This window comes from Rousettus aegyptiacus, unplaced genomic scaffold (genome assembly GCF_014176215.1).
Source record: "Rousettus aegyptiacus isolate mRouAeg1 unplaced genomic scaffold, mRouAeg1.p scaffold_m13_p_14, whole genome shotgun sequence".
NCBI lineage: Eukaryota > Metazoa > Chordata > Mammalia > Chiroptera > Pteropodidae > Rousettus > Rousettus aegyptiacus.
This window is the reverse complement of record NW_023416289.1, coordinates 60,943,756-60,955,117: the sequence shown is the minus strand read 5'-3', so window position 1 is coordinate 60,955,117 and position 11,362 is coordinate 60,943,756. Positions and strand designations below refer to the sequence as shown.

At 52.4% G+C, this 11,362-nt stretch overlaps 1 protein-coding gene across 2 annotated transcripts in view; it reads right to left on the bottom strand.

The window, feature by feature from the left end:
- Window positions 1–238: 238 nt before the first annotated feature.
- SNURF (SNRPN upstream reading frame) overlaps window positions 239–11,362 on the bottom strand; it is a 36,696-nt gene continuing 25,572 nt past the window's right edge. Inside the window, exons 1-3 of one of the 2 annotated variants that reach the window (XM_016154875.2) lie at window positions 8,340–8,461; window positions 2,971–3,066; window positions 239–378 (exon numbers count right to left, since the gene is read on the bottom strand). In XM_016154875.2, coding sequence (XP_016010361.1) covers window positions 276–378; window positions 2,971–3,066; window positions 8,340–8,353 — 213 coding nt within the window. In that variant the 5' untranslated portion in view covers window positions 8,354–8,461 and the 3' untranslated portion in view covers window positions 239–275. Of the gene's footprint in view, window positions 379–2,970; window positions 3,067–8,339; window positions 8,462–11,362 lie in introns of those variants that run through there. The other variant, XM_036232072.1, reaches the window with a different exon arrangement.

Here is an 11,362-nt window from a genome sequence, read left to right as displayed (position 1 = left end):
ACTGCATGCCCTGCGATGAAATGACACTAATACAGAAAGGTGACAAAGGTGTCAGTGAAAAGCATTATGGTCCTGCGTTTACTTCATTAAACCTTCTGCCTTGTGCTTATCCTATGAAGCTTTTAAGGGAAAAGTTATCCTAGTAGCATTTCCCAAATGATTCAGCGGCCTGCAAACCCCCTGTTCTGTGATGGGTTCTCTACCCCGGCCCAGCACTGCGCCGGCTCTCACCTGTTCTGCACTCGGCAGCAGCTACCTGGACGTCCAGGATGGCCTCAGCCACCCCTCGGGGTCTCCGCCAGGAAGGCCTGCCTCAGCTCCTCCTGGAAGTCCACCACGGGCTCCTGCTGCTGGGACCGCCTCGGGTACAGCTGACACCTGCAACCAGAGCACAGCACAGCTGGTGAGCGCATGTGCCTGCGCTGACGGCGGAGCAGGGCGAAGCTCAGGGATTGACTCGGCCAAAGGAAGAAACACCGTGTTTTGCTACTGCTTGAACTCCTACTGCAGTGACCCTCGAGGTCAGCCTGAAACCCAACTGAAGACTAAGATGAGACAGAAAATGAGAAGCAGGACGAGGAGCATTTACACTGTAAAGTGCGAAGTATAAACGTCGGGAGGTGTCTGAAGGGATGCACGAACCGGGTCCGGAAGACTCTGCAGCCCCGAAGAGCAGGGCCGATTCTGAAGCCGGCTGCTGGGGGCCACCAGCAATTCTGAGTGCCCGTCAGGGAGCTTCCGTGACACCTGCGGCCAGCCGCGTGCTGTCTGGCTCGACGCTGCACAGCACACAGGCTGCCACACAACACAATGAGCAGGACAGAACCTTCGCCCAGGCACAAGATCCTCCTGTGGCCCATTCCTCGACCTCCAAACTACCTCAAGGTCATTGGAGAGACTCTGGGCAGGGGGAATGATACTTTTTAAGACTGAGGTTACAAATGACTAGAGAGAAAAAAAGTATTACCATGTAAAGTCAAATAGGCAAAGAGTGAAAGGATGAATTATGCAAATCATTTACTTTTGTTTTGTCATTCTGGGTGGGACAGTGATCCTGACACCCACCCTTTACTGCCCTTTACAGGCCCTCAGAGCCGGTAACCACATGACCCCTTGGGGTGCTGGATCCCAGGACCCATGGTTTGGGAAAAGGGTGACTGTGGGCTGCTGTCAACATAGACACTCGGATAACTGGAGGCACCGGCCCTGGGAGAGCCCGGCCACACAGTCATCACGCAGGCTCGGGGCGCAGCAGCAGGCCTGCGCTGAATCCCAGTGACCACCTGCTCGACCAATGACTCTCCTGAGACCCTTCCACCCTGCAAGGCGCTGCCCGGAGCACCCACACCACGTGCAGCAGGGGTCAGAGGCCAGGAACACGGCCTCCTTCTTTAAGAGCAACAGCGGTTCCGGCCACATGAGAGGTCCCTGGGGAAGACTTAACCAGGACCGGTGAGCCCCCTGCGAGGATGGTCCACCGGGGGCTGCGGAGGAGAAACGCTCCTCTGCGACAGTCGGCAGTGCACAAGCCTTGCCCCAGGACTGACCTCGCCTCCATCCCAATGCTGCCTTGGGGTATTCCCAGTGGCACTTTTTAAAGACACTGAGATTACACAAGACTAGCAGGATGATAAGAGATTACCCTATATACCGGCAAATTACTATAAAAGACTATCTATAATATTCAAAAAATATTCCTTTTGAAAGTAATTTCCAAAATGAAAATGAAGGAAAAAATAAACTCGGAAGTATCAGTAAGAACAGGGAAAACGGGGAGACCTTTAGCCTCACCAGTAAGTGGAAAGGTGCAAATAAATTTATAATTTTTCATAAATAATCAAATGAAATAACACAGTAACTGGTATCCGCTTTTTAAAAATTTTTTTAAAGCTTTAAGATCTGAGGAAATGAAAAAATGCAAATAGTAATATTAATATTCAGGTTGACTGTTCTTCTCTTCATCGTTTTAGCGCCTATAAAATGCAAAAAACCTAAATATCCATCAGGAAGTTAACGATAAATATAATCATGTCATTATACTACTCACATTCTACGAAGTATAAAATAAGGAGGATTTTTCACTGATGTGAAAAAATCCCCAAGGCACAGTTACAGAATAAAATCATATATGTGAACAAGTCACAGAATGCCTCTGCCCACCCCGTGTGTGCACACGTACACACGTGCACATACACACACACGCAGAGGAAAAGGCCTAAAAAGACAGATCAGAGTTCAAACTACCTGATGGTTATCTCTAGGGGTGGAGAAAGAGTGAAAGAGATACTCGCTTTTACCTGTAAATTGTATTTTAGAAAGAGACTATATTCATGTATTATTAATACTTATAATTTTGAAAAATAACCTAATAATACAGCTTTAAATAGAAAAAAAAAATGCCACCCAGTGACACCGTCAAGACTGGTGGTGGTGACCAAATGCTAAGGATTCGATGTGTAGTCACGTGCATCAGGTCATTAAAATGTTTACACATTTTTAATTAAAGTCTCTCTTCTGAAATCTCATTGTGAAATGCATGTACATGTGTACACATCCAAAATAAGGAGGTAAAAATGTGTGCATGCAAGTTTTAACCAGAGAAACGCACTACCCAAATTTAACAATCTGAGTACTGCAGAGTGAGTGGGAATATGTAAATGAACATTCTTTCTCTACAAGAATGTATCAGTGATAAAAAAGGAATGACTAAATGTAAACATGCTGAAGGACACAGAATTTTATGAAGACAAAATCCACCTGCTCACGAGTGTACAAAAGGAAATACAGGACTGAAACTTTAACAGAAGCTGACTTAGGACACCCCGGTTCGAGCGACTGAATTGTTTCTGGCTGCTTCTCCTGTATGTGTGTGCCCCTTTCGTGAGTCAACTTTGCCCTGGCCCTGGGTGCATGCTGGCTGTCCCAGGGTGCGGGGCCCGGCCCCATCCGGCCCCCCGGCACTGGACTCACTCGTGGCTGCTCAGCGATGCCGTCCTCCTCCGCTTGACCTGGACGCCTGCCTCCGGCACACGCTGCTCCGTGGTCCGTCTCAGGTGTAGGCGGTCCCTGAAGTCCAAGAGGGAGTCAAATGAATTGATCGGATTGCGAAACAGCCATTTTCTTAAAGCCAAGTGCAATATGATGGAGTTTTTTAAGTGTTTTTAATTAAAACAAGATAGTGATATATGTTCACTATATCTCAATAAAACTAGAGAAAACCCAATTAAATTAAAATGTTGAAAGGTCTGTATTCAATAGTCGGGTTCTATCCCAAAGCTACCTTTTACCCTTTAAAAGGCCCTGAACATCAGGAAACCTGGGGGGAAAAGCCAGAAAATTAAGCAAAAATGAAATAACATATTTCCACTTATAGACACATGTAAAGGTATAAATCTATGTACTTACAGACATATTTCTACAGACATACCACTCATACCTAAGTACTCCTGAAAAGATAGCAATGTTGATTATAAAAAAAAAAGATTTGAAAAACAGCGTCAGAACGGGTCTTTTCGCACAGTGGAATGAAGCATCAAGGGTAAACGACAGAACGCCCACGAGGCAAACGCCGGGCAGAGGCTGCTTCCTCAGGAAGATGTTCGGGAGGCGGGGAGGAAGCGTGGCTCCCACCACATCTCAGTCTGCAGAGCTGCTGACAAGACGGCAGGCCGGGGCCCGGGGCCTGCCCCGCTGGTCCCCCTCCTCAGAAACTACAGGGACCACTCATTAAACGGAAATGAAAACCTCGATCAGAAAGGACGCCAAGAAAGGCATTTACAGAAGTCGTGAAAGGTAACGTCTCACAGGCAGGACCCACGCTCGCATGCCAGCAGCTCACTCCCTGAAACAGCTATTTAAACTCATGTAAGACGGTGCAAAGTTACACGGGCCAAGAGCTTGTCCAAACCCTAAATGGTTTCACTGCTGTTAAAACTTTAGTGTTCTACTCTAGAAATAAAGACCATTTTAAAAACCAGACGTGTACCGATCAAATTTTTAAATGGAAGAAGTCTCCACTTTGACCATCTCCTTGACCTTGAATTTTAAAAGATGGTTCCTAAAGTGTGATATATAAAGAACCTAAGGAAAAATTCATAAAATGGTCTCACCAAAAGTTAAGGGAAGTCTTTGCTTTCAAGGACACTGTATTCAGTGAAAAAACAAAATGGGAGGAAAATTTCGCAAGTTGCATACCTGACAAGAGTCTACGTAAAGACTACATAAAGAACTCTTACAACTCAATAAAATGACAAAACTCAACTTAAAAAGGGTAAAGGACTACAAAAGTCTACTTTCCAAAGATACACGAATTTCCATCAGCACAGAAAACGAGATGCTACGTGTCTCTACAGTCATCGGGGAAATGCAAAACAAAGACACACCACTCACACCTGAGGAGGAGGGAGGATGTGGGGGGGGGGGATGAGCCACCTCCAGCACCTCCTACCAGTGTGGACCCCAGCAGCTCCGCCCCTGCTCGTGGTGTGAGGTGGAGTGAGACACACACCAAACCGAGGTGAGGTGACCGCAGCATCAATCCCAACAGCCAAAAGCAGACAGGAGCTGAGCACAACTCATCCACGAACAATCAAAACGTGGTGGGCTGTATCCAGACACTGTCTCAGTCATCAGAGGGGTGACAGGCTGACTCACGCAGTATGACGTCACAGATATTTCTATCCATACATTATATTCGTGTCACAGACCCTGGCTACGTCAGAGAACCCCGAAGACGTCATCTCAGAACACCTCATTCCCCCCCGCAAAAATTAGCTCCTTACACCCTTCATACCAGTTGCTCTCAGTATGAAGAGGTCTGAGTTAAACTGGGAAAAGAACCACAGTCCAGAAACATTCAATTTTATAAACCTACTTTAAGCTACATGCAAAATCATGTATGACCAGCTTTATTCTGCAACTGTTGAAGTACGTTCTAACTACATACACACACGCATTCATAACCTTCCTTAACTGCATTCCCTACCCAGACACTAACGTTTCAGAAATTAAGCATTTAAGGAAAACAAAGTTGTTGCATGTACCTGTTGTTTCAAAATTACTTTAAAAATACACCAAAAAGCAAAGTGATGAGATCACACATTCTCCTAATTGTCTAACATTCTACCAAATATTTAATAGCTCTTATATTCCAAAAAAAATTGACTAAAATCCAACTACTAAAACCTCAAGAATGAAAATGTAAAATAAAAACAAAAAGATAGTGTGAGTTAATCCCAGTCTGCAGATTTCCCCACAAACATTACAAAATCACTGCCTCCGAAACACACAGAGAGCTCTGGCCCGGTCGGCACCCAGGAACTAAAGAGAGAAGGAAGAGCCCCGGGGTCCAAAGTGGAGAAGGGGCTGACACCCCTCTCCATCGTCCACTCCACAAGCCTCCTCGCTCTGGGCCACAGGCGTGGAGGGGACAGAGAGGACCAGGGATCAGGCTGTGACGCACGCTAAGGAAAGGATGCTGACCCTGGCTCTCACTGCCCTGCTGAGGCCGCACATGCGTCCCATAAATGTCAAGGCTCTTCCTGAAAACAGCTATGCAGCAGAGTTCAAAGTCAAAGGAAGAGATGACCTCAGAGAGCGTGACATCCTAAATGTGCCATCTGTCCTAAACAGCACATTAAGAGGAAGAAGACCGAGAGGAGGAAAAAGGTTTAGTGTAACCACACACAGGGAAGCCATTTCAGCAGCGAACTGCTGGACAGCGCAAGGAAATGAGATAAGACAAAGTAAACTCTGAGCAGCCCCAACCCCCGCGGCGCCCTGCCGCAATGCCAGAGTCCGTCCACTAAGCGTTCTGCTCTCAGCCAGGAGGCCTCGGACCCCCTCCCCGTGCTCACAAAACCCTGGCAACGGGCCACCTGCTTACTGGGCGGGACTGAGATGGACACCCTGCAAGCTAAGAGGCCTTTCTAGGGGGGCTCCCGGCCTCGGGAAGGCTGCAAGATGGCGGGCCAGAGTTTTGCAGGCTCACCATGCAAAAGGCCACGTGTTCGGCAGTGACGCCAGAACACGAATGCCTGAAGCAGCCCCTTCACACAAGTGGAAAGCAAGCACGAAGCCCAAGCACCACACACTTCCAGGTTCCTGCTACTTCTCACGCTACTCGAGAAAATTCCAGAACAAAGCTCTCCAGGCTTCTGAGTTTATCATGTTTCCTAACTACATTCCAACTCAAACATAATAGGTACAATGGGAAAAAAAGAGTAAGAAAAGAGTAAGAACAGGCAAGCACATCAAAATACTGCAAAGAATAAGAAAATACTTAAAAATGGCCTCAAAATACCATAGTGGCACAGGATTAAAAACATTGTTAATCATACTTTAAGTTTTCCTAGTAGCTCCAACTTAAAAATGATGGCTTAAAAGCATTAATTTTAAAATCCAACCGAGGGCAGGTCCCCACGCTGAGCCCCTGGACCCCAGCCCGGCAGATTCTCCGCTCTGATTCTCTGTTCTGTTCTCCTGCGCAAGCAGCTCACAGCTCCCGGCCCCTGGGAACCCCGACCCCCAACGAAAGGACGCCACCCACAGAGGCGGCATCGTGAAGGGGACACGCAGAGACTGGGAGTGACGCAGCTGACAATCACCAAATGCGGGACGTGGCGATCCGAGGCCACAGGACGGGGAGCTGCACAAAGGCTCACTGACCCACAGCGCACCCTCGGGGGGAACCCAGAAAAATGAAGAGGCCGCCTTTCTAGGGCCGGAAAACAGATTTAAATGTCCTGCACGAGTGATGGAGGCCGCCCTGGTGACGCAGGACCGCCTTACCTTTCTCAGCCTCGACGCCCCCCGCTCGCCTCGCGACTGCGCAACAGACCCGCGCGGGCCCAGGCGGCTCCACCGCTGCAGCGACGAGGCCGCAGTCACGCCCCTGGCCCCCGGCCTCGCTCAGCCCACGCCTGCCCCGCGTCCCCGCCCACGACTGCAGCGGAGCAGCCGCTGCGCCAGGCCGGGGAGGGGGTGCGCGGCGCGCCAGGCGGAGGCTGCGCAGCCCCCTCCCCTGCGCCCGCCCCTCAGCGCCTGCGCGCCCCGGCCGCAGCCCCCCACCGCGCCCCTCCGGGGAGGGGGCGGCGCCGCCGCAGCTGCGGCCAGGAGGCCGCGTCACGCGCCGTCCCTCCCCCACCCCACTGCGGCGCTGGGGAGGGGGCGGCCGCCCCCCGCCCGCCGGCGCCTGCGCCGACACGCGCGTCTGCAGCGGCAGCCATCTTTGGGGCGCTGCACAATGGCCAGGAGGCGACGCCGCACCCCGCGCGCACCCCGACTGCCCGGGCGCGGGGAGCCCGGCCCGCACGGGAGGCGGCCCCGGTGTCGAGCCCCAAACCTGGCGCGTCTCGTGAGGTGCACAAAGCACGTCACGCACACCAAACCCCAGCCTCACACCGAGACACAGAAATCGGAACGCGCGAGGACGCCCACGCTTTAGCTGAGGGGTGACGCGCGGGGTCGCCGCCACACGCACATCGGACCGCCGCCGGCCCCGAAACCAAGCTTGTCCCTTTTTTCCAAACGCTGGCTGCGAGCCACAAGCGGCCCCTGGACCTGGCCGCCAGCGCCGACACCCGCCCACGACCCTCAGCCGCCCCCGCCGTCCCCGCCCTGCGCCCGAGCAGCCTCCGCCATGGCGGCGGCGCCACCGCGGCTCCCACCGTCACCATGTCGCACTGTCGCATCACTGCCAGCATGACCACAGTGCTGCCACCGTGGGTCACCCCGCCGCTCACATTCACCCTCTGCCGCTCCCATCAGCACCCGCACGGCGTCATCTCGCCGCCCCCTCCCCAAAATCTCTGCCAAGGCCGTCACCCCGCCGCCCGCTCCCCACCACCGCTACCACGGGCGCCCTGCGGTCCCTCCCACCAGGGGACCACGGTCACCCTGCCCTCGGCCGCCGGCCCCTCTGCATGACCACCGCAGGGGCCACGCTGCTGATCCCAAGACAGAGGGGCGCCCCTCCCCCCCCGGGGACCACAGCCCCGGGAACGCGCCCGCCCGCGCCGCTTCGTGCCGCCCCGTGGTGCGCGCCACGGCCACAGCCACGGCGCGACAGGGCTCGGGGCTCAAGGACAAAGGGCCGCCCTGAAAAGGACGTGGCAGGGCCCGGCAGGGCGGTGCCGATAGGCTGCGGGCGACACGGCGCGGACCGGGCTCCGACGGGGGCGGCGCAGCCGAGCACAGGCCCAGGAGTGCTGCGCGGCCCCCCGAATCCCGACCTGCTGGTCCCGGGGCGCCCACCCCGTCGACACGCTCCCGGCTGCGCAGACGCGGGCCGCACGCCCGAACCAGCGGCCCCGGGCCCCGCGGGGCGGCCGCGCGCTGACCTGGCCCGCTCCATCGCGCCGCCGGCCGGCCCTCAGGACCGCGCGTCCGGCATCTCCAGCCGCCGCTGCGCTCTGGCGGCGCCCGCTCTGCCCGCGGCGCGCGGCCCGTGTGCGCATGCGCGGCTCCCGCCCCACCCCCCCTCCCGGCCCCCGGCGCGCATGCGCGGCACGCTGCCGCAGTGCCGCTGGCTGCCGCAGTGCGGGGCGCGTTCCGGGGGCTGCCCGCGCGCCCCGCATTCCTAAACATGCGCAAAATGTCCGGGAGATCGACTTGGCTCCCCAGGATGCTCTGCAGGGGCCGCCGGCCCGAGGAGCCCGCTGAGCGGCCACCCGCGGGTCCTGCGGGCGGGACCCGGACCTCTGGCTCGGGGCGGCAAGGGTCGCGCAGCCGACGTGGACGGGCCCAGGGCCCGCACGGACACCGCCCACCTCGGAGGCCGCTGCGCGTTCACGCTCGATGGCCTTGACCCCCGTGTCCTACTGTGGAAATGACGCCAAGACAGTCAATGTCATTAAACGCTCAATACACAGTGTGCCGATCATTAAATTGGGAAAATGGGGTGGGGGAAGGTAAAGGTTAAGGGGGTCACATATATGGCGACTGAAGAATGGGTGTGGGTGGTGACCACGACATATGACGTACTATTACGAAACCTATATAATTTAATTAGCCAATGTCACCCCTCAGTAAGTTAATTAGAAAAAAACGAACTTGGATCCCTACAAGAGCCTTTCCTCGGATTCGTGTGAACTTTTACGGATAATCAATGATATCCGCAGTAAAGGAAATTGCACTTTCATGCACCAGTAAGGAACGCATAATTACATTATTTTTCCCCCTAAAAATGTAAGGGACACTGTGGCAATTCCAGAATGTATGCTTATGAATGGCTTGGGGGGAAAACAACGCCGAAAGGGGAAGCGAAACTGCGTGCACAGCGCTTTCCATGGCTTCCGCTTTTCCCAGGATCCATATCAAAGAGCAGGAAGAGGAGGAGGGGGAAAGGGGAAGGGGGGAGGGGGAGGGGGAAAGGGTGGGGGCGGGGGCGCAGGGACTAAGCCGCCCGCGCCCTCTCCCCATCCCGCCCGGCGGCGCCCTTTCCTAAAGAACATCTATCCAGACAGTGTGACCACAGAGCCCGCCACTTCCATCTCGGCCAAGTGCTGGACACCACGCAGTGTGCCTCGTGCAGGGCGGCGAGGCCTAATTAACGTGCACAAGACCAGCAAAGTAGACATGGCTGACGCAAGGGACGTGAGGCTGAACCCTGTGAACAAGCAATGTTTAAGTTTTTGACCTTCAAAAATCGCAGTTTCTAATAGTCTATTCTTCCGTAGTCACGCGAAGTAACACTGGAAGGAGCTGAGAACATACCACCCCCCAAAACATGCCATAGTGACGATTTTGCGTTAATCTGCTACACAAAGTCAACTTGAATCACAGGAGTGAACAGGAAAATATGATGTAAAATTACCTGCATGTGGACATGGTATGTGACTGGTCGTCAGTGTGCCCACTGAGAAAGCACGGAGGTGCACAGGCCACTAGCCTAGTGACGAGCCCCCGCCTCTGGGCTCAGACCGCTCCAGACTAATTCCAGCTTTGGGGCTTGACAGCAAGGTCCGTGACCTTGGGCAACTTATCGAACTTTCTGCACCTTATTTCCCCAGCTATAAAATAGGGGGAAATTGTCCTTTTCTCACTCAGTGACTTGACAACTTAAAGGTACTCTGCATGTTTACAACGGGGTCTGACACAGCTGAAAAGCTCGACAGAATGTGGCTCTTAGACCTGCGCCAGAGGTCACAGTGGGACCCCCCAGGGAGTGGGAATTATGGATATGTACATTTTTTTTGTTGTTAACTAAAGTTCACGCCTTGTTCAGACTTCCTTGGTTTTATTCCTAATGTCATTTTCCTGCTCCACAATGACATATATTGTGTTCAGTAGTCAGGTCTCTTTAGGCTCCTCTTGGTTGTGGCCATTGGGTAAGTTTTTGGAATTTTTTAACTTTTCACTGGTTTACACTTTTCGAAGTGATCATTAATTACTATCAGAATGAAAAAATATCGTTAAAAATTATCCTTAATTTTGACTCTAATGCACCTGGTTGTCTAGCCCCTCAGCCTTAGCCCACCCCAGAGCCTGCCATCTCCGATGGCTCTGGTGGCTCTCCTGTCCCGGCTGCTCTTCTGCACAAAGAAGCCGGCTTTGGATCCAGAGAAGATGTGCTGGGCCCCATGAGCCTCAGACAGGCCCAGGGGAGATGCCTTTATGACTCATGCAGCTACCCGAGTAGGATCATTTATGTCAGTTTGTAAGCCTGATGGAGCATATCCCACAGTTAGAAAGGGCCACAGAAAAGGAGACTCCACCAGTGAACTTTGCTGTCTGTCAGGACTATGTTCCTAGACCTAGCCATTCCATTTTTCCCAAAGTCTAGACTTATCCCTGAATCGAACATCAAGGACATTAGTTTAAAGGACAGCGAATCTGCAATAAAACAGTTCTCTATATAACTGAAGCAGGAGAATCCACAAATGCTAATCAGAACTTACATCACACCCTATACAAAAATTAACTCAAAATGGATCAAAGGCCTAAATATGAGTTTAAAACATAAATGTCTTAGAAAACACACGTGTAAACCCACGTGACTTTTACTTAAGCAATAGTTTCTTAGCTACGACATCTAATGCACAAGCAAACAAAGCAAACACATGAAAAAGATACTGGACCTCATCACAATTATGTAAAAGTTTTTGCTTCGAAGGACACTTAAGAAAATGAAAAGACCAACTGAATGGGAGAAAATATCTGCAAACCATATAGCTGGTGAATGCCCCTCCACTGGGATTTTTAAAATATCGATCTACAATATTTATTGTTGAGGAAGTCAACTCAACAACAAAGACAAATGTTTTAAAAATGGGCAGAAGATTTGAACAGACCCTTCACCAATGAAGGATAAATGGCCAATCGGCACATGAAAAGATGCTCGATGTCATCGGTCACAAGGGAA